General features: G+C 39.9%; 1 protein-coding gene across 4 annotated transcripts in view; it reads left to right on the plus strand.

Moving 5' to 3' along the window:
• Positions 1–23,254, plus strand: part of LOC109682495 (zinc finger protein 197) — an 80,562-nt gene that overhangs the window by 2,910 nt on the left and 54,398 nt on the right. Inside the window, exons 3-6 of one of the 4 annotated variants that reach the window (XM_074059502.1) lie at positions 3,616–3,781; positions 5,130–5,203; positions 5,438–5,564; positions 7,914–20,644. In XM_074059502.1, coding sequence (XP_073915603.1) covers positions 3,616–3,781; positions 5,130–5,203; positions 5,438–5,564; positions 7,914–9,358 — 1,812 coding nt within the window. In that variant the 3' untranslated portion in view covers positions 9,359–20,644. Of the gene's footprint in view, positions 1–3,615; positions 3,782–5,129; positions 5,204–5,437; positions 5,565–7,910; positions 20,645–23,254 lie in introns of those variants that run through there. The other 3 variants (XM_074059507.1, XM_074059503.1, XM_074059504.1) reach the window with 3 other exon arrangements.

A 23,254-nucleotide genomic window follows, 5' to 3' on the forward strand; every position in this document is an offset into this window, starting at 1 on the left:
AGCATGATCCTGTCTCAAAAAAAAAGTCAGCAAATCCCAGCTAAGCACTGAATCACTTTATAACTCTGTTGTGAGTCTAGCTACAACACGGGTTAGAAAATAGGGGTGGGGAAGAAGTAGACCTTTGGGTATACTGGTAACATGGACTTTTATTTGAGAAATTCTCATACTTTTGTGGACTTCTCACAATTCATTATCTCTCTTCCTGCCTCTTAGGTTCCTTATGAGAAATGACATTTCTGGGCCATGTTATCATTTGCTCCTTTTGCTAGCTTTCCAAATTCAACTTAGGTCTTTTGGTCTCTTTTACTCCAGTTTCAGTTGTCCCTATTTCCTGGAATTCTCTCAAGATTAAAGCCAAGGTAACTCAAACCAGAAGAAAAGTTGGAAAGAGTCAGAAATATACATTGGAAAATCTTACTTCTGGGTCCACAGAGCCAGTAGCTCTATAACCATATATATCAGTCAATGTTCAGCCAGTGAAGCAGAATCTGTAGGGTTTTGTGTGTGTGTAGAGATTTATTGCTAGAAAGTGGCCCTTGTTATTGTGAGGCTGGTTAAGCAAGACTGAGATTCTTAGGGAGGCCATCAAGAGGGGCATGTTGGAACTCTGGCACAAGTGAAGCTGCAGTGTACAGGCAGTTTTTTCTTCATGAAACCTTTAGCTTTTTTTTTTTTTTTTTTTAAACGGTACTGGGGCTTGAACTCAGGGCCTTCAACTTGAGCCATTCCACCAGCCCTATTTTTGTGAAGGATTTTTCTTCCAGATAGGGTCTCTCGGAACTGTTTGCTCAGGCTGGCTTTAAACTGCGATCCTCCTGATCTCTGCATCCTGAGTAGCTAAGATTACAGGTGTTAGCCACTAGCACCCAGCTTAGCTCTGCTTTTAAGACCTTGCAACTGATTGAATCATGCCCATTCATTCATTGTCTAGGATAGTCTCCCTTGCTCAAACTGCTTATGGACTGCAATCACATTTCTGCTTCACAGCTGCACCTGAATTAATGTTTGACTAGTGCCAAGTTGACACATCAAAAGACCGTCACACCAATGATTAATTCCTCTTACCGGGTTTCTAATTGTTGTGTTATAACCTGAGCAGGGTGAACTTGTCCCTTTTACTTTATTCCTTTGCACTTTATCAGAGAAAATGAATGTATAAAGTTTCCCATCTATACAGCATGTCATTTTATTCAGTGCACTTAAAAATACATTTTCTGTGACTATGGAATCAGTTCCAATTGACTGAAGTCCTAGGGCTAGGTGTTTTTTCCAGGAGTACCAGCCAGCCAGTGCACATTTGAGATCATCAAACCTATTGTCAACCTTCATTTCCTTCGTGTGAACAAGTATGCACACATGAATAAATCACAAGGGCCTAACACAGTAACTAGAACTAACCATATCAATGACAGGGAGCTGAACAAATAATGAAATTTTCCTTATTTCATACCATACTGAAGCATTGAAAGTCTCAGTGTTTTGTCCAAGGAGTCTCAGAAAAAGGTGACCAAGTCACAACCCAAGAGAGTGACTAAACAGTTTACAAATAGGGCAGCTGTACACTCATGGCTCTAGCCTAAGAGTGGAGTCTAAAGATTCCATTTCTTACTCTGACACTATTGTCAGTGTTTCCTTCATGGAGACATGAAGGCATTACTTATTTTTCCTAGCAGGGGGTTCAGAAGATGTTTATAGAATGGCTAGATGAATAAACAAGCTTTTCATGACAGTTTGTCAGTTGGAGATTAGGGAGGATCTTGTCAAATGGAAGTCATTCTGCTCCTCAGAAGCAAGCCACTTTATTGCTATAGGAAGAGCATGGACAAGTAGGTACCCTGGGGCTGGGGAGGGTTGTGGAGTGATCCCTGCTGGGCTACAGAATCTTGCTACTTACAAAATGCTTTTGTATCTTATATCTTATTTTAGTTCCTAGAAGGCTTACCAAATAGGCAGTGAAGTAATCATTATCTCCATTTGACAAATGAAGTAAGTCCAGAGAGGTTGATGACTCATCTGAGATAACACATCAAGTAAGCATTCCCTGTCCACAGGTTTAGCTAAAGTGTTGTGATTGCTGATTACCACCAAGGGTGAGGAACCAGGATTCTCTAGCTCCATAGGTTTGAAGCCACTAGCTCTTCACTAGCGTTTTGCTATAGAATGCATTTTTAGAATGAGAATTGGAATGAGATTTTCATGCCTTCAAGGAAAAGAAACTCATGTGTCTGAGCCTCAATAATGAATGGGAACTGTATTAGGATTTAATTGTCAGTGAATCACAAGGTTGTGTTATCACAATGCAGTTAAATTCTATGATCTACCCATGCCCGAAGCTGCTATATTGAAGAGCTGTGACTCTCTTTTATAAGAAACATCCAGAAGAGAACTTGGGAACCACCACTCACCTGGTCCCACCATTATGCTAGTGAGATATATATTAAAAGAGAAAGTCCTGTAACATCTCAGTAGATGTAACCAAATAGGGCAGATCTAGCATGGTTTATTAAAGAAGTTATTTTCATCTCATGCTGTGTGCTGTATGTATATGCCAGAGCAAGTGAGCCTATAAATGTGCTTTGTTTAGATAATGTTTTGGATTTTCTGCTCAAAATGTTGCTAAAAATAGTAATCATGAGATTGTGAGGAGCTGATTTCCTTACAAATAAAATGACTGGGCTGGGCATGATGATGCATGCCCCTAACCCCAGCTACATGAAAAGTAGAGGCACAAATTTTGGCAAAATTAAAATAAAAAAAATCAAGTGGTGGTAGAGTGTTTGCAGAGCAAGAGTGAGTGAGGCCTAGTACCACAAAAAAAAAAAAAAAAAAAAAGAAATAACATGGCTATGCTTTGACTTTTTAATATAAATTATTAAGAAGAAGTAGGACATATTAAAAACTGAGTTTGTAGCTAACCCTAAAGACTCTTAGCAAGAGTCTCAAGAGGAAGTCAGCAAATATTAATTGAACATCAATGTTGCATCAAGTATTGTTCTAGGAGCTAGTAATCAAAACAGGTAACATTCTTACCCTCATGAAACTTGGTGTTCCAGTGGGGCAAAATAGACAATAAGGATAAAAATGAGATGATGTAAAGATTAATATATATAATGTAGAAAATATAATTAAATAATTTAAGATAGTAACTATCCCTGCTTTGTCATTGTAGTCAGAGGAGACACTTTTGCTGAGAGAAATTGGAAAAGCTCCTTTTAGGTTTGTCAGCTACTGTTCTATAGTATAGCTTCAGCTATGAGTTTCAGTAGCATTATTTGTGTACATACAGGAACACACATTGCTAAGGCCCTACTGAATGTACTGAGTCACTTGGCCATTTCCAGGTGGTTCTTTAAGCAGATTTGTGTCGGAAGACCTGACCCAGAAAGGAAATGGCTATAAAAGTGGGTCTCAAGCTTCTATGAAGAGGTAGAGGGATAGCAGGGAGGATTGCAAGCTTTCTGCATGGGCTTCACTATAGTGTGGGAAAGACACTCTGCATCCCACCCAACCCCCACATCCCTGGATTTCTTCCTGGAGAGGGCGTCTTAAAGATCTTGGGTCCCTACCTTCAAGCATGCTCTTCTGAACCCAATTGTATTTCCTTATCTCTAGGTTTCAGCTCCAGTGCAGAAAAAGGAAGTACATTTGGAGGAGATGACAGCTCTAGGTGCAACAGAGGAATCTCCCACCTCACCCCTCAGTGGGGGCTCAGACCCTGGAGCCCTCTTGAAGCCTCCTCATGATTCAGGGGGACACCACCTCCCCAGTGGGCACTTCGGTACTCATCTCCCTAGTTGTGGCCTCTGTCTGCTCTCTAGAGTCTTTCTGCTTTGATCTGCCATTGGCCCCATTGGAATCCCATATTGCCCTGCCAGCTGGCCTCCTTTCTTATTGACCTTGTCTGTTCCTTTTGCTAATTCTCAATCGTGTATATATTTAGCAAGTGTTTTTCAAGCACATGTCATAAGAAACACAGAATTGGGGATCAGAGAGGTTTAGTACACTGTCATTGTTTTCAAGGAGTTGTTATCTAGGTAACAGGAAGTCAGGCATATGTATAAGAAAAAGCAACACCTTAAAATATATATGAGTGATGTCTGTCCTTGAGCATTAGATCCTATCACAAGTGAGCCATGTGGACATTGTAAAAAGTGATCATTGGGTAAAAGATGCTTATTAGAGGAAGTAGCAGGGACTTGAACAATGAAAAGTGGGGGAGGATTTTAAAGGCAGGAGAAGAGTGATAGAAGGTAGATGATATAAGCAAAGGCTCTCAGCTGAGAATTCATTGGGCCACCATTGAGGAGGAGTCAGGGGGAGCTGTATTTGGGAACCAGAGCCTTGCTTGTGCAGGGCCTTTGAGGTTGAGACCAGGAAGGTTATGAGGTTCAGAAAATGATGTTAGAAACATATCTCAGGAGGATGACTTGCTACTTGTGGACTGAGTGGTAGGGAGCTTCAATAGAAGGCTTGTGCAGTAAAATAGGCAGTTATCACCAGATCAGGGGCAGGTGGAATAGAAGAAGATAGATGCAAGAAACATTGTGATAGATGAATCCATAAGGTTGGGCAACAAGAGGGTTTTGGTCAGTGATGTAATTATTGACAGAAAGTGGGATTTCTGGAAAGGAAATGCATTTTAGAAAATGAAATTGAGGTGTGGGACTCCTGAGTGAAATGTCCAATACACAACTCTGAGAAAGCGGTCTCGGAGAGAAGTGAGAATTCAGAGTAGTGTTAAAGCCACGAGAGCTGGTGAGATTACTGATAAAAAAAGAATGAAGCACTGGGCTGGGCTTCTAAGTGTGTCCTTCTGAGAGGGCAGGAAGAGATACTAGGCATGAGAGGAAATCAGGTTTGGCTGGTGCTAGGAAAGATTATGGTCAGATTGAAGAAAGGGAGGGCTGGGAGGTCTTGGTTTGACCAGAGAACTATTGTGCCGTCCTGGAAACATTCACAGCATACTTGGGATAGCACCTTTAGGAAGAGGGCTGGGAATCAGTGGTGTGGGGAGCTGCTCAGGTGCTATCAAAAACCTTCCTTAGAAACAAAAACCTTGTAGGAGCCAAAGACAGGGCTCTGCCCACTCAGAGCTCTCCTCCCTCACCTCAATTTGTTCTTCCCAGGTCCTGCCCTTCCCCAGGTGGGGAACTCAGGAAACCAAGCAGTGGCCACTGTACTTCGGATGGTCAGACCCCAGGTGAGCATGACTCTTTGTATTATTTCCGAGTTCTTGTGGCTGTGGGTGGAGAATATCTGGAGCTGGTCATTGTGCCATGTTAATGGACTGTCTAACCCTGATCTTGTCCTGTTGATGTGTCATTCCAGCTCCTTTCCCTGACTCCTTTTCCCACCAAGAGCCCACAATCTGTGCCCCTTACATCCCTCAGGACTCTGCCCTTCTTTTCCTAAGCAGTGAAGCTTGTCATTACAGGAGACTGCAGCATATGAGGGCACGTCTGTGCACTGTACTCAGAAGCAGTCAAAAGGCCTGGCACTCAGTCAAAGAGCCCTATACCGGAACATGATACCAGAAAATGATCACAGCATGGTCTCATTGGGTAATGATTCTCTTCTGTACTAACTTAAAGTCTTCATTGTGTTCATTTTCCTCACTTTTTTTGGACTGTACTGGGGTTTGAACTCAGGGCCTCAAGCTTGCTAGGGAGGTGCTCAACCACTTGAGCTACACTCCAGCCGTCTTTGCTTGAGTTATTTTTGAATAGGGTTTTGTATTCTTGGATGAGCCAGCCTGGACCACCATCCTCCTATTTATGCTTCCTGTAAAGCTGATAGTATTGGCCACCATGCCCAGTTATTGGTTGAGATGGGGTTTTAGTAACTTTTTGCTTGGCCTGCCCTGGAACCACAATCCTTCCAATCTCTACCTCCCAGGTAGAGTGGATTACAGGAGTGAGCCACTACACTCAGCTGTTCTTCACTATATTTTAAAATCCTTTTTATTATCAGCTGTTTGAAACATTGATTAGTATAATGAATCTCCCTGCACCTATCACCCAGATTTGACATTTGTCATCATTCTCTTTTATTTGTGATTGATGGACATAAAGTGGCTACTTTGGGTTTTCTAAGTTGTAAGGAAGAGACAGTCCCTCAGATTGTAGAAGTAGGAAATGTGTTTTAAAGCTTAAAGAAATGGGAACCCAGTACAAACCCATTAGGTAGACCAGGCTTTGAGAAACATGGCAGCCCAAGAGCCTTAGTAGCATGAGTAAATAATGTTTACACCAGTGTTCTATTGTGACTAACACAACTGCTCCCCCTTGTCTGTTTTCTCTCTGCTTCTCTTCCCACTACTATCCATTTCTTTCCTCTGAAACTTTTGTCCTCATCATAGCTTCTTCACAATTTTACTTCCAGTTCCTCACACTTACTGCTTGCTGTGGCTCTGAATACCTTCACTTGGCTCCATACATCATTTCAATTTTAGGTCTGACTCACATTTGCCTTCATTTTACCCTGTTTCCAGGTCAGACTATCCATAGAGAGGGATTTTGGCTGGTACAGTCATTTAATGTCATCTTTGTTTTTGCATTCACTGCCCAGGCAAAAGCAGAGACTGATAATTAGCCTACAGATAAGCTACACTTGGGTCTACTACCTGCCCTGGTGCAATCACCTGTGGTCCTTCAGACATGCTCACAGTCACTTGACAAAAAGCATAGATGTATAAGATTCTTTCTCTGCAAAGCCTGGGGCTGGACCTGTGGATGACAAGCTTAGGATAGTAGCCAACTTGACAGATGGGGAATGACAACCATTGATTTAGACATCTTTAAGCTTTTTTTATGCTGTGCAGTGTGGTGGCCTGGCCCTAGTTAAGACATGATTGAAAGGAACCAACATTTTCATGTTTAGCAATAATTCTACTATGTGTCTTTTCCTAAATTTAGTATTCCAGAACTCCAAAATTCCAGATGCATATTCATCTGTTAATTTCCTTATTATTCTACAGAACCTAGATCTCAAACACATATTTTAATTCACATTTTAAATTATTGATGGCTAAATTTTTACTCAAGTATAGAGCTGGCTTCTATCAGTCTAGTGCTCTGGAGACCTGTGGCATCTCCACTTTTAGAGCTTTGTTTTCCCTTTCAACACTGTTACCCACAACATTCCTAAATTCATGTCCATATCTTGTCATTGTCTTATCATACAAGAGCTCTCCTTTTTGTACACTTTCCTGATCATACCCTAATACTATAAACCTCTCATTAACTCTTACCATTTCCATCTCTCCTCTCTCTTCCTCTCCTCTCCCTCTCCCCCCACCTCTCCCTCTCCCTCTCTCTCTCTCTCTCTCTCTCTCTCTCTCTCTCTCTCTCTCTCATATTTAACTTGAGGTGCTTGTAAGCCTTCTCTCTCTCCCAAAATGTTTTCAGAGAATCATGGAATTACACATTGTCATGGTTTGGAAGGAACTTAAGAGTTCATCCTTTTACTAAGAAGACAACACTGGAATGGGCTTCTGGAAGATGTCATCATGCTGTACAGCCTTGAGCTAGGCTGTGCTGGCTCAACATCCATCTGTCCTGGTGTCACTTGTCCCACCCTCTTCATTAATCATCTTCCCCAGGATTGGTGGAGTGGCTCAAGTGGTAGAGCATTTGCCTAGCAAGTGTAAGGCCCAGAGTTCAAACCCTGGTACCACCACAAAAAACAAAAAAACAAAAAAACAAAAAAAACCCACAAAACTTCCCCTCCTTGTTTTTCTGTTTCTAAAGACAAAATTGAGCAATTGAGCTATTTCCTGTTTCCTCTTCTCAATGTGTTACCTCCTTCCTTTACCATGATGTTATGTTTATAGGATGCATCATTCTCTTGATGATTCTGTTTCTACAACAGGATAAAAAAATGAGTTGTTTGCTTGTTTCTTTTGGTAGCAGGAGAGAACAGAATGGAGAATTCTGAGTTAACTCCAAAGCAGGACATTTCCAAAGAATTGGAGTCATCTGATAGATTATCAGGGGTCTTCTATGGAATGGCCACTAGGGGAACAGAAGCTGAAGATACCTGTGAAGATGTTTCAGAGCAGCTGGAAAGGCAGCCCTCCGATGAAGAAGAATCTGGACTGGAAAGTGATTTCTTGGAAATGACAGATGAGGATAAGACAAATACCACAGAAGACAGATGTGGGCAATATAAGGAAGCAGAGGAGCATCCAGATATGTCCTCCACTCCTACTGAACATCAAGGAGTTCCAAAGAGACAGAAATTCTATCAATGTGGTGAATGTGGCAAAGTGTTCAACCGGAGTTCACACCTCATTGGGCACCAGAGAATCCACACTGGAGAGAAGCCATATGAGTGTAACGAGTGTGGTAAGACCTTCAGGCAGACTTCTCAGCTAATTGTTCATCTCAGAACCCACACAGGGGAAAAACCCTATGAATGCAATGAGTGTGGGAAGACCTATAGGCACAGCTCCCATCTCATTCAACACCAGAGACTCCATAATGGGGAGAAACCTTATAAATGTAATGAATGTGGGAAAGCCTTCACTCAGAGTTCCCAACTCATTGACCACCAGAGAATTCATACTGGGGAGAAACCTTATGAGTGCAATGAGTGTGGAGAGGCATTCAATCGAAGTAAAAGTCTCATCCGACATCAGGTCCTTCACACTGGTAAGAAACCTTACAAGTGTAATGAGTGTGGGAAAGCCTTCTGTTCCAACAGAAATCTTACTGACCATCAGAGAATCCACACTGGGGAGAAGCCTTATGAATGTATGGAGTGTGGCAAGGCCTTCAGTAGGAGTAAATGTCTTATTCGACATCAGATCCTCCACACTGGGGAAAAGCCATATAAATGTAGCACATGTGGGAAAGCCTTCAATCAGAACTCTCAACTTGTTGACCATGAGCGAATTCATACTGGAGAGAAACCTTTTGAATGTAGTGAGTGTGGTAAGGCATTCAGTCTGAGTAAATGCCTTATTCGGCACCAGAGACTTCACACAGGTGAAAAGCCCTACAAATGCAATGAGTGTGGAAAATCCTTTAATCAAAACTCTCACCTCATTATACACCAGAGAATTCACACTGGTGAGAAGCCCTATGAATGTAATGAGTGTGGGAAGGTCTTTAGTTATAGCTCCAGCCTTATGGTCCATCAGAGAACCCATACTGGGGAGAAACCCTATAAGTGCAAGGATTGTGGTAAAGCCTTTAGTGACAGCTCACAGCTTATTGTCCACCAGAGAGTTCACACAGGAGAGAAGCCTTATGAATGTATTGAGTGTGGGAAAGCCTTTAGTCAGCGTTCCACTTTCAATCATCACCAGCGAACTCACACTGGAGAGAAGCCCTCAGGTCTGCCTCGGTCATAATCCTAAGGTGTGGTTTTCTGAGAGAGAGAACAAGGAAATATGAGTTAAGCTTTTATGTATATATAAGAAGGATGTTCTCCCTGGAGCTACTTGTCAGAGTTGACCATTGCCTAGTGCTTTCCATTGGGTCACTAAGAGGGGAGAGTGGGATTAATTTATTGCAGTCTTTCCCAATCATCAGAAAAGTAGAGACTACACATTTCATTTTCTTTTAGCTATTAAAATCTCTGATTTCTTAGTGTTGCCTCTCACAATCAAACTGTAAAGATCTCAAGGACAGATAATATATTTTCTATTCCATTCTTTCTCCTCCATTTTACCATTTACATAAAGCAATTCCTTAAGATTTATCCATTCTTCCCTACCTCTGGGTTATGGTGCTCCACATCTAGTTTTTAATTACTCCAATGTATAACTTCTTATCACTATGTTCCCTACCTGGGAAGCTTTTTTTCCTTCTGTTTGCTCATCTGTGCTCCATCATAACCTTTAAGATCCATTTCGTTTCTTAAGAACTTTCTTTTTCAAAACTTGTTTCTCTTATTCGTTCCTTGAATAAGGTGGTGCTAAAGTACAGCTTAAATTATGCCTTGTAAGTTGTTCTTCTTGTGTCTGTATATATTTTCATACCAACTTGCAGGCTTATTGAGGTCAGGTATATAACTCAGCATATAGATAGTAGATTATATGTACAGGTTGTAAAATAAACTTCAGCTCTCAAACTGAATGATCCCTAAGTTATATACAAATTCCTTTCTTCTAACTTCTAAAGATGGAAGTGCATCTCCCTTTGTGGGCTATCACATCCAAAGGCTTCATTGATATCTTCTATATATATTCCTGTAAGTCTCACTGCTGGAATTTCAGTGTTAAATAGTTAATGTGTTTGTGTATGTAAGTGTGTGTGTGTTTGTGTGACTATTTGTACCTGTAAGCACTGGGTTGGGAAGTCCTGTCTCACTGAGATGTGTGTTGCCTACCCAAGGACTCCAGTTCTGAACTTGCTGACCCCATTCTGCTTTCCCAATAAACAGGTTAGGAATATAGTCAAAATTTACTGCAAAGGTGAGTTGACTTTCATGGGTGTAGTACAGATAATTAATCTTACAAGACACATTACTGGATAATCAAAGTTCACAGTGATGAATTTTGTGGCAAGATAAGATAAATCACAATTTTTCCTTGGCAACTAGTCCTGTCTACCACATCTGCCATCTCAAATTCAAGATGAAAACTGTACTCTTAATTCTCTTCTAGACCATTTTTTATTCCCAAAAGACATAAGAAACAGGAAGTCATCTCAGAGGATTTTCTCTCCAGTTAATGTGCATCAGTCACAAGCTAGCACAACTTCCCTTCCATCTCTGCAATAGGGTCCAGGGCTGGGAAAACTTTACTTCTGATGTCTGTCCCCTTGCCATTCCCCAAATTTCCTGTTAACAGCATGAGAAAGACCAGCAGTGTGGCAGAGTTGGAGGGGGAGGTTAGAGAGGCAATGACAGATATGTAACCTTGAGGAGAGATTTTATGAGCTGTAGTGTATGTCTCAGATAATGTAGAAGAAAGGGAAAGGAGTTGAGGCTTAAGAAAATAATTATGTGATTCTGGAGGAGTTACCAAAGACAAAGTTAGGAAACTATTGTAGGCATAAACTTGGGAGCCTAAAAAGATCACTGACCTGAGAACATAATGAAATTTACCATTTGTGTATTTGTATTGTCAATTATATTTGTTTTGAACTGTATTTTTTGCTCTCCATTTCCCTTTTAAAAGTCATGCAGATAGGACTTTAAAAGAATTATTTCACTTTGGAGTTCCCAGATCTCAAGGAATAACCTGACCCTATTTGGGTACATGGGCTGTACCTGGGCTGTACCTAGACAGCCTCTACCTTGAGTTGGACATTACCAGTCCCATCTTCAAGAGAACTACCCTTCCTATTGAATGCTGCAGTTTGTCCTTCTGGTTCTTACTGTTCATCCTTTGTAAGTTTCTGGGGGGTGAGAATTGGCACTAGCCTTAACTGTATTAGTGTGCCATTTTTATTTTTGGAGGTCAAGAAATCAATAGGAGCTTCCACTATTTTGCATACATTTCTGAAAAATATTCTTGAAGAAAATGTGGAGAAGTTTTCTGTTATAGCACATAGCTTTTCCTCCATCAGGGAATCCACAATATAGAGAAAGGATAGCAGTTAATTATGTGGAAGAAATTCCTACTTGTTTTTGTAAAAATCAATTCAAACCTAGAAGTAGTTCAGGTGATCGTGATGGTTAAGGGGCTAAGAGCTGGACATTGACCTACTTATATTTGATACATGCAAACAAAATACACCACAACTGAATTCTGCATCCTTAACCCTGGCCATTAAGCTTCTAAATCCTGTAGGAAGGGTCACAAGATTATGGATGCTGACATTATTTACTACTGTCTTATGTTGGGAGATAGTTTCTGTCAAGAAACTTCCTTCTGATATATTACAAAGGATACATTCGTGAACATCTGTAGGAGTTAGCAACAAATTTTGGGTTGTCAGTTTTCAATATCCATATGGTGGGGCTCTATAAAGAACAAAACACAGCAAAAAATATATGTATATATATACATGTCCCCTTAACATTAGGCCATGTTCTAGTCTAATGGGGCCCTGTAGAAGTAGTTACCCAGATGGTAAAAGGAAGGTGTTATGATGCCAACTGGCTCCACAAGTACCCAATAGTGAAGTACTTAGCCTAGGATTGGACATTGTAAATTTATTGTTCATCGAACCAAAGCAGTTCTCACACTCATATACACATAAGGTCACTTTGTAGGGTGGGTGCCAATAATAGGGCAGACTCCTTTTTAAAGCATATGAATGCTTTGCATGGAAACACAGTAGAGACAAATGTATCATGGTCTACCCTCTTTTCTGGCCTCTGAGTATTCCCGAAATGATGCCAGATTAGGAAACAGCTGACCAAAACCATGTTTTCTCCCTTAGCCGACCCATTCCCTAGACTTAAAAAGAAGCTTCCAGGAATGAATGTATAGTTGGCATTTTATGATGATATCTAATAGATTTCTTCCCCAAATTCCTTCCACTTGCATTGTCTTCTATATGGACAAGATTTGGGTAAAACAAGATCATAGAGTAATCCCGGGGCAATATATATTTACCCTAAACTAAATAAGGAGTGACAACCACGGATGCATATTTTGAGTCATGGGATGAATTTGTACATACCCAGCCACTAGACTGAATATATTCATTATATACTTTTTTTTTTTTACTCTGGGTTTTCTTTTCCTTTTATTATTTTTACATTTACTTATATAGGTATACATTGTGCCACCCTCTCCCCCCACTTCCGGGCAGAACCTGTTCTAGTTATATACTTTAATACCATCTTAGAAGATTGAAAAATGCTATATCCCAACCTAAAACCATATGCTGCTCCCCAGAGGAGGAGAGGCTAGAAAAATTGCAATGACACCTTACCAGAGGCAGCCCTGGCAACTCACCATACTTGTCCTGATATCAGAAAGAGGCCACCAATGAAACATCTCCAGTCAGCATCCAGGCTGCCTCAACAATGAACATAAGCTGATGATACTCAAGCTGTCACCAGCCACACCGCTGATGCCCTCAGGATTTAAGGTGGGTGTGGCCTATTACAGAGGTAATTTATGGAGAATGTGGTCACTGCAGCTGCTATAGTGCTACCCTTAAAATCACCAGCAACTTGTTCTTTCCAATCTAAGCTCTACATTTACTGTGGCTATCCACTGTTAACCATCTATCCTAGCAAACAGGCTCAGAACAAGGTAGTTGTAGTTACTCTTTAAAATTTAAAAGAGAATTACTTGAAGAACAATATATGTAGGACAATGCTAGAGAGTTATGGATAATTTGTACTTGGGACAGATAAAGATGTGTCCCATCTACCCTGCCCCCCCCCCAACAAGAAGCTATAATGTCATGGTCTGTAATTGATGATAAGGGCAAAGCCATGCCCTGACATGCTACCTGGTCTGCATCTCCAAGTTCTGAACCAACTTTACTTTTCTTGGGGAATTGTAAAGTGGTCACCACCAAATATGTTGCTCCTCAGTGGAAGTAGGTGTATTAGTTTGTGAGGGCTGCCATTACAAAGTACCACAGACCTTTGTGGTTTAAACAACAGAAATTTGTTTGCTCATAGTTGTAGAGGCTACAAACCCAAGATTGATGTTCTGCAGAGATAGTTTCTTTGAAGCCCTCTGTCCTTGGATAGATCAGGATCTATAGATACCTGATCTTTCCTCTGGATCTGTTAGTGTCTTAGTCTCCTCTTACAAGGAGAGGAGATTAAGACACAGATTGGCTTAGTGTTCACCTTATTGACTTCATTTAACTTTAATTACTTAATCAATTTTGGGCCCCCACAATTCATAACATAGAAGATTTAAAAATTTTTTTAATTTATTTAACCTAACCATTTCCTCTGGGATAAAGAATATGGCCACTGACTACTGTGTTGTATTCCAGATGGCTTCTCAATTGATATTTAATTCTCAGCTGAAACTTTTGGCCTGATAGAGAATGTATAGATGGACTTTTAAGCCCTGTAGCAGGCACATGATGGTACTCCAGTGTGAGTTGATATCACCATCATTCCTCACTCAGAATGTGCATGCTACTGATACACAATTATTTCCTACATTTATTTGCAAATTCACAAACACATACTTAACAATAAAAACATGGGCGTCTATACTCCCATATCCCGCATGGGGGCAGGAGCTTGTCCTCACTTTTTATCCTATTACACTAAATTTGTCCCAACTTTTATCCTGTTACACTAAATTTCTTTCCTAATAATATTTACTATTATTTTTACTACAAAAAAACAAAAACAATAAAAGCCAAGTGCTGGTGGCTTTAATCCTAACTACTCAGGAGCAGAGATCAGGAAGCTCACAGTTCAAAGTCAGCCCCAGAGAAAATAGTTCTCTAGACCCTATCTCAAAAAAAAATCACAAAAAAGTGCTGGTGGAGTGGCTCAAGGTGAAGGCCCTGAGTTCAACGCCCAGTACTGAAAAAAAAAAAAACCAATAAAAATATGACCTACCATTAGTACAGTGAAAAAAATCACATCTTCAGGGTCACTAAGTGGCACAGGAGTATCAACTGAATCCCTGCATTAGCTGTTAAATAGGGGCAAGGATTTGCATTTTCTCTCTACAGAGAGGCTCAAGTAGTAGATTGCCTGCCTATCAACAGTGAGGCCTTGAGTTCAAACCCCAGCGCTGCCAAAAAAAAAAAATTGAAGAAAAAAAGGTTACTGTATGTTGTGTCTTATTTTTGGTTGAAAAGAAACAGAAGCAGTTACGGGACCAGAACGTGGGTCCTTTAGGGATGTGAAGGCATTCTACTGGGCAGCTTTTTCAAATGTTTCCTCCAGAGTTATCTGAAAGAAAAAAACTACTTTTTGGCTTAGAAGTCTCTTTGATGTTGTAAACTGACGTATTTCTTGCTCTGTTATGAGTGCATGCTGTGCTCGTCCTTCAGTAAATCCACCACATACTTTCTCCATGTTGTCTCTAGGCACTTCTGCAGTGGCAACAAATATTCATCGTTATTACCTAAGTTCCTTCCAACAATGCAGCACCAGTGGGGGGGTTGTAATTATTGTCAAACTCCTCCTTGATAATTGGCTGCAAATGTCTTTTTCTATGTTGTAGTTCTCCAATGTCTGAGAAGCACACTCTACTGAGCCCTGCTTTATCTCCTCCAACACAGCCACATTTTTTGATCGTTACCCTTCAGTCGTACATGGTGACCATGGATCAAAGTCTGGCCAACTGCAAGGATTTCCTGGGGGAGGGCTACCACCCATAGGAGCTGCTGTTGCTGCCAAAGCCATGCCCATATAACTAGATATAATGTTTAGTATTAAGTGTATTGTGATGATACAGAATTGACAGTATCATTTGACAATATTGATTGATGATACAGAATTATTTGTAGCTTTCTTAAGTGTGACGATAGTATTTTGGTTATGTAGAATATATCCTTGTCCTTAGGAGATGCATGCTGCAGTATTTAAGGTTGAAGGGTTATGATCTCTCTCTCTCTCTCTCTCCTTCTCTCTCTCTCCCTCTCTCTGCTTTCCCCTATGGTACTAAGGATTAATCCCAGGGTCTCATGCATACTAGGTAAACCCTCTATCACTGAGATATTTTTCCAACCCTAAAGGGTCACAGTCTACTATATATTTTCAAGTGAATCCACAATAACCACAAAAATATGTGTAGATGTGTGAGGCGAGAGAAAGCCATTGTGGCAAAATGTTAACAATTGTTAAGTCTAGCTAGAGAGTATTTACATATCAGAAAGTTTCAAAATAAAGTTTGAAAAAGATGAAGAGGGATATGGATAGCTCATAACTCAATATGCTTTGGAGGAAATGAAATTTATAGCAGAGAATCTCCACTTCACATTAAACAGAGAAACCAGGAGGGCCCCGGGCCGCCAGACACCCGCGCCCAGATGGCTTGGGAAGACGTGGTCAAGGTAAGCTAAGTGGTACGTGATACTTCCACAGACAAGCCTGGGCCAGATCGGCATAGCCCCCTGGACAGACCGACCCCCACCCGGGGAAAAAAGAGAAACTGAGTAATAAGCAATAAGAACAATAAAGACACATAGCAAATAGGTTGGGGAGCCCTGAGCGCCAAAGAGGGGGGGAAGGGGAATCCCTCACAGAACTGTAAATAAGCCGGGCCTGGCCAGAGAGGGCAGGAGCGGGGGCGCGTGCCAAGCAACCAGGAGAGGGAAAGCTTGTGAGAGTGGTGGAGGGAGGAAAACTCCACAGCAGAGGGGAGAAGACCCACCTCCCATGTGAGCTGTAAACAAACACTCCGGCGGGCAGGAGCAGCAGCACACGCCCAGCAATCAGGAGCCAGAAAGCTTGTAAAAGCAGTGGTGGGAGGAAAACTCCACAGGAGAGGAGGGATGACCCACTTCCCATGTGAACCATAAATAAACACACAGGCCTGAGAAAGTGGGTGCAGTGTCACCTCCCCCAGTGTGCTTGGAAAGGGGAAAGCTGGTAGCAGTGGCTCGTACACAGGAGAATTCTGAGTAAACAAAGCCTGCGGGGCCAGGTGAGTGCTAAGCCCACCCCAGAGATCTGCATAAATAATGCCACCAGCAACAGCAGGCTGATATCAGTGGGCAGGCAAACCACACCTGCAGATAGCCATTCACAGACCTGTCTCCAGACTTTTTTTTCTATCTCCCTACCATTGATGAGAAAACAACCAAACTACACCTGCATGCTGAAAAATTTACTGAAACTGTATTGCATTTGACTTGGGAGACTTTATGGGGTTTGTGTGTGTGTGTGTGTGTGTGTGTGTGTGTGTGTGTGTGTGTGTGTGCGCGTGCATGTGCAGTTTTGTTCTACTTTATGTTTCCCCTTAGATGAGACAACTACAGAACATCTGAGGCACCATCTCCGGAACTGGAGGCTGAGGGACGAACACCAAAATTATTAAGATGGAAACTTCATTGCATTTGAACTTGGAGGATTGTTTTTTTATTTTATTTTGTTTTATTTTATTTTATATATTTTTTTCTTTCATTTTTTATTTTTATTCTTATCTTTATTCTTTTTATTTTTTATTTTCAATCCCCTCTCTGCTCTCTAATGCCTTTTCAGCTTAAGGTTGATTAGTACACTATCTCTCCCTGTTTATATCTTTGAAAATTTTTTTGTTTGTTTCTTTGTTTTGTTTTTTTCCACTTGATTATTTGTTTTTCCCTTTTCCTTTAACTTCTTTGCTTTCCATCCCCTCTCACCCATCCATTCTAAATATCACTAGTGCTATTATTACAAGCCAGAAAATACTTAATTGCACACAGTACAGGGACAATAACACCAAGGGCAATGACAGGAAGACAGAAAAAAGATGGAAACCAGTTTCCCCACAGCAAAAAATTATTACAGGAACCAGAGGGAAATGACAAAAACAGATACTCAGATCCAGATTCCAACAAAATGAAGATAAACTATACCAAAGAACCCAATGAAGCCCACAAGAACAATTTGAAAGAAGACATACTACAGGTACTCAATGAGAATTTTATAGAGATGATACTGGATATGGTCAACCAAAATGTATAGGAGACACTCAAGAAATTCCAAGACAACAAAAATAGAGAATTTGAAAAAGCAAAAGAAGAAATAAAGGAAACCATAGAAGCACTGTATAAACACCAAAGTGAAACAGAGTACATGATTAATAAAGAGATAAATGAACTCAGGGCAAAAATAGACAACATTAAAGAGGAAATGATCCAGGATATGGAAAACCTCAGAAAAAAGAACAAAACAGAATCGCAAAACAAAATGGAAGGCTAATCCAGCAGAATAGAACAGACAGAAGACAGAATCTCAGAACTTGAAGAAATGGTAATTAAAGGAAAAACCAAAGAACTATTAATTAAACAGCTCAAGACCTGTGAAAAGAAAATGCAAGAACTCGCCAACTTCATCAAAAAACCAAACTTGAGAATCATGGGCATCAAAGAAGAAGAAGAGGTGCAAGCAAAGGGAATCTGTAATATATTCAACAAAATAATTACAGAAAATTTCCCAGATCTAGGGAAAGATAGTCCCATACAAATGCAAGAGACCTCCAGGATACCAAACAGACCAGATCAAAATAGAACTACCCCATGACATATCATCATTAAAACAACAAGTTCAGAAACTAGGGAAAGAATATTGAAGGCTGTAAGAGAGAAAAAACAAATAACATAGAAAGGTAAACCCATCAAAATCACAGCAGACTTCTCAACAGAAACATTAAAAGCAATAAGAGCATGGGGTGAGATCTTCTGGGCACTGAATTAAAAAAAACTTCAACCCCAGGATACTCTACCCAGCAAAACTATCATTCAAAATAGATGGAGCAATAAAAGTCTTCCATGATAAGCAGAAACTAAAACAATATGTGACCACAAGCCACCACTACAAAAGATTCTTCAAGGGATTCTGCACACAGAAAGTGAAACCCAACATAACCATGAAAGGGCAGGCAGCACCAAACTACAGGAAAAGAAGCAGGAAGAAAGTAGAGAGTAACATCAACTTAGGTACACACAATCAAACATTCAAACAACTAAGACAACTAAATGACAGGAATCACCACATACCTATCAGTACTAACACTTAATGATAACAGACTTAATTCACCCATCAAAAGGCACCACTTGACAAAACGGATTAAAAAGGAAGATCCAACAATTTGTTGCTAATAGGAGACCCATCTCACAGACAGAAAAAACATAGGCTTAGGATGAAAGGCTGGAAGATTTACCCAGCCAATGGCCCCCAAAAACAGGCAGGAGTAGCAATACTTATCTCTGACAAAGTAGACTTCAAACTTACATTGATCAAATGAGATAAAGAAGGACATTCCATACTAATAAAAGGGGAAATAGACCAAAAAGAAATAACAATCATCAACCTATATGCACCCAATGTCAACGCACCCAATTTCATCAAACATACCCTGAAAGACCTAAAAGCATATACTAACTCCACAACAGTGGTTGTGGGAGACTTTAACACCCCATTATCATTAATAGATAGATCATCCAAACAAAAAATGAAAAAAGAAATCCAAGATCTAAAATATACAATAGATCAAATGGACCTACTTGATGTCTACAGAACATTTCATCCAACTTCTACACAATATACATTCTTCTCAGCAGCCCATGAAACCTTCTCCAAAATTGATCATATCCTAGGGCACAAAGCAAGCCTCAGCAAATATAAGAAAATAGAACTTAGACCATGCATTATATCTGATCACAATGCAGTAAAACTAGAACTCAACAACAAAAGTAAAGACAAAAAACTTGCAAACAGCTGGAAACTAAATAACTCTATTTAATGAACAATGGATCATTGATGAAATAAAAGAGGAAATTAAAAAGTTCCTGGAAGTCAATGAAAATGACAACACAACCTACCCGAACCTATGGGACACAGCAAAGGCAGTCCTGAGAGGAAAGTTTATAGCCATGAGTGCATATATTAAAAAGACTGAAAGATCCCAAATCAACGACCTAATGATACATCTCAAACTCCTAGAAAAACAAGAACAAGCAAATCCCAAAACAAATAGGAGAGAAATAACAAAAATAAGAGCTGAAATCAATGAAATAGAAACAAAAAAAACCATACAAAGAATTAATAAAACAAAAAGTTCGTTCTTTGAAAAAAATAAAACAAGATCCATAGACCCCTGGCAAACCTGACTAAAATGAGGTGAGAAAAAACCCAAATGAGTAGAATCAAGAATGCAAAGGGGACATAACAGCAAACACCATGGAAGTCCAGGAAATCATCAGTGACTACTTCAAGAACCTATATTCAAATAAACTTGAAAATCTTAAAGAAATGGACAGATTTCTAGGTACATATGATCATCCAAAACTGAGCCAAGAGGAAATTAATCACCTGAATAGATCTATAAGACAAAATGAAGTTGAAGCAGTAATCAAGAGTTTCCCCAAGAATGTAGACTAGTACAACCACTCTGGAAAAAAATTTGGAGGCTACTTAAAAACCTAGACATCGATCTACCATTTGATCCAGTAATACCACTCTTGGGGATATACCCAAAAGACTGTTACTCCAGAGGCACCTGCACACCCATGTTTTTTGCGGCAATATTCACAATAGCCAAGTTATGGAAACAGCCAAGATGCCCCACCACTGACACATGGATTAAGAAAATGTGGTATCTATACACAATGGAATTCTATGCAACCATGAAGAAAAACGAAATGTTATCATTCGCTGGTAAATGGATGGAATTGGAGAACATCATTCTGAGTGAGGTTAGCCTGGCCCAAAAGACCAAAAATCATATGTTCTCCCTCATATGTGGACATCAGATCAAGGGCAAACACAACAAGGGGATTGGACTATGAGCACATGATAAAAGCGAGAGCACACAAGGGAGGGGTGAGGATAGGTAAGACACCTAAAAAATTAGCTAGCATTTGTTGCCCTCAACGCAGAGAAACTAAAGCAGATACCTTAAAAGCAACTGAGGCCAATAGGAAAAGGGGAACAGGTACTACAGAAAAGGTTAGTTCAAGAAGAATTAACCTAGAAGGTAACACAAACGCACAGGAAATTAATGTGAGTTAATGCCCTGTATAGCTATCCTTATCTCAACCAGCAAAAACCCTTGATCCTTCCTATTATTGCTTATACTCTCTACAACAAAATTAGAAATAAGGGCAAAATAGTTTCTGCTGGGTATTGGGGGGGAGAGGGAGGGGGCGGAGGGGGTGGGAGCCGGGGGGAGAAATGAACCAAGCCTTGTATGCACATATGAATAATAAAAGAAAAAAAAAGAGTTTCCCCAAAAAGAAAAATTCAGGACATGATGGATTCTCTGCTGAATTCTATGAGACCTTTAAAGAAGAACTGATACCAACCCTCCTTAAACTGTTCCACAAAATAGAAAGGGAAGGAAAACTGCCTAACACATTTTATGAAGCTAGTATTACACTTATCCCCAAACCAGGCAAACACATCTCCAAAAAGGAGAACTATTGGCCAATCTCCTTAATGGGCATTGATGCAAAAATCCTCAACAAAATAATGGCAAACCAAATTCAACAACACATCAAAAAGATTATTCACCATGATCAAGTAGGCTTCAACCCTGGAATGCAGGGGTGGTTCAACATACGAAAATCAATAAACGTAATAAACCACATTAACAGAAGCAAAGACAAAAACCACTTGGTCATCTCAATAGATGCAGAAAAAGCCTTTGATAAGATCCAACACTATTTCATGATAAAAGCTCTAAGAAAACTAGGAAAAGAAGGAAAGTACCTCAACATTATACAAGCTATATATGACAGACCTACAGCCAGCATTATACTTAATGATGAAAAAATGAAACCATTCGCTCTAAAATCAGGAACTAGACAAGGGTGCCCACTAGCTCCACTCCTACTCAACATAGTACTGGAATTCCTAGCCAGAGCAATTAGGCAAGAAGAAGGAATAAAAGGAATACAAATAGGTAAAGAAACTGTCAAAATATCCCTATTTGCAGATGACATGATCCTATACCTTAAAGACCCAAAACTCTACTCAGAAGCTCCTAGACACCATCAATAGCTACAGCAAGTTAGCACGATATAAAATCAATATAGAAAAATCATTAGCATTTCTATACACTAATAATGAACAAACTGAAAAAGAATGTATGAAAACAATTCCATTTACAATAGCCTCAAAAAAAAATCAAATACCTAGGTGTAAACCTAACAAAAGATGTGAAAGACCTCTACAAGGAAAACTATACACTTCTGAAGAAAGAGATTGAGGAAGACTATAGAAAGTAGAGAGATCTCCCATGCTCATGGATTTGTAGAATCAACATAGTAAAAATGTCTATACTCCCAAAAGTAATCTACATGTTTAATGTAATTCCCATCAAAATTCCAATGACATTCATTAAAGAGATTGAAAAATCTACCGTTAAATTTATATGGAAACACAAGAGGCCACGAATAGCCAAGGCAATACTCAGTCAAAAGAACAATGCTGGAGGTATCACAATACCTGACTTCAAACTATATTACAAAGCAGTAGCAATAAAAACAGCATGGTACTGGCACAAAAACAGACATGAAGACCAGTGGAACAGAATAGAGGACCCAGATATGAAGCCACACATCTATAACCAACTTGTCTTTGACAAAGGTGCTAAAAATATACGATGGAGAAAAAAAGCAGCTTGTTTTACAAAAACTGCTGGGAAAACTGGTCAGCTGTCTGCCAAAAACTGAAACTAGATCCATGTATATCACCCTATATCAATAATAACTCAAAATGGATCAATGATCTTAATATCAGACCACAAACTCTAAAGTGATACAGGAAAGAGTAGGAAATACTCTGGAGTTAGTAGGTATAGGCAAGAACTTTCTCAACAGAACCCCAGCATCACAGCAACTAAGAGATAGCATAGATAAGTGGGACTTCATAAAACTAAAAAGCTTCTGTTCACCAAAAGAAATTGTCTTTAAACTGAAGTGAACACCCACAGAGTGGGAGAAAATATTTGCCAGCTACACATCAGACAAAGGACTGATAACCAGAATATATAGGAAACTAAAAAAACTAAATTCTCCCAAAACTAATGAACCAATAAGGAAATGGGCAAATGAACTAAACAGAACTTTCTCAAAAGAAGAAATTCAAATGGCCAAAAAGCACATGAGAAAATGCTCACCATCTCTAGCAATAAAGGAAATACAAATTAAAACCACACTAAGATTCCACTTCACCTCTGTTAGAATAGCCATCATCAGCAACACCACCAACAACAGGTGTTGGCGAGGATGCGGGGAAAAAGGAACCCTCTTACACTGTTGGTAGGAGAGTAAACTAGTATAACCACTCTGAAAAAAAATTTGGAGGGTACTTAAAAAGCTAAACATTGATCTACCATTTGATCCAGCAACACCACTCTTGGGGATTTACCCAAAAGACTGTGACACAGGTTACTCCAGAGGCACCTGCACACCCATGTTTATTGCAGCACTATTCACAATAGCCAAGTTATGGAAACAGCCAAGATGACCCACCACTGACAAATGGATTAAGAAAATGTGGTATCTATACACAATGGAATTTTATGCGGCCATGAAGAAGAACGAAATGTTATCATTTGCTGGTAAATGGATGGAATTGGAGAATAACATCATTCTGAGTGTGGTTAAACTGGCCCAAAAGACCAAAAATCATATGTTCTCCCTCATATGCGGACATTAGATCAAGGGCAAACGCAACAAGGGGATTGGACTTTGATCACATG

This window comes from Castor canadensis, chromosome 17 (assembly GCF_047511655.1).
Source record: "Castor canadensis chromosome 17, mCasCan1.hap1v2, whole genome shotgun sequence".
Taxonomy (NCBI): Eukaryota; Metazoa; Chordata; class Mammalia; order Rodentia; family Castoridae; genus Castor; species Castor canadensis.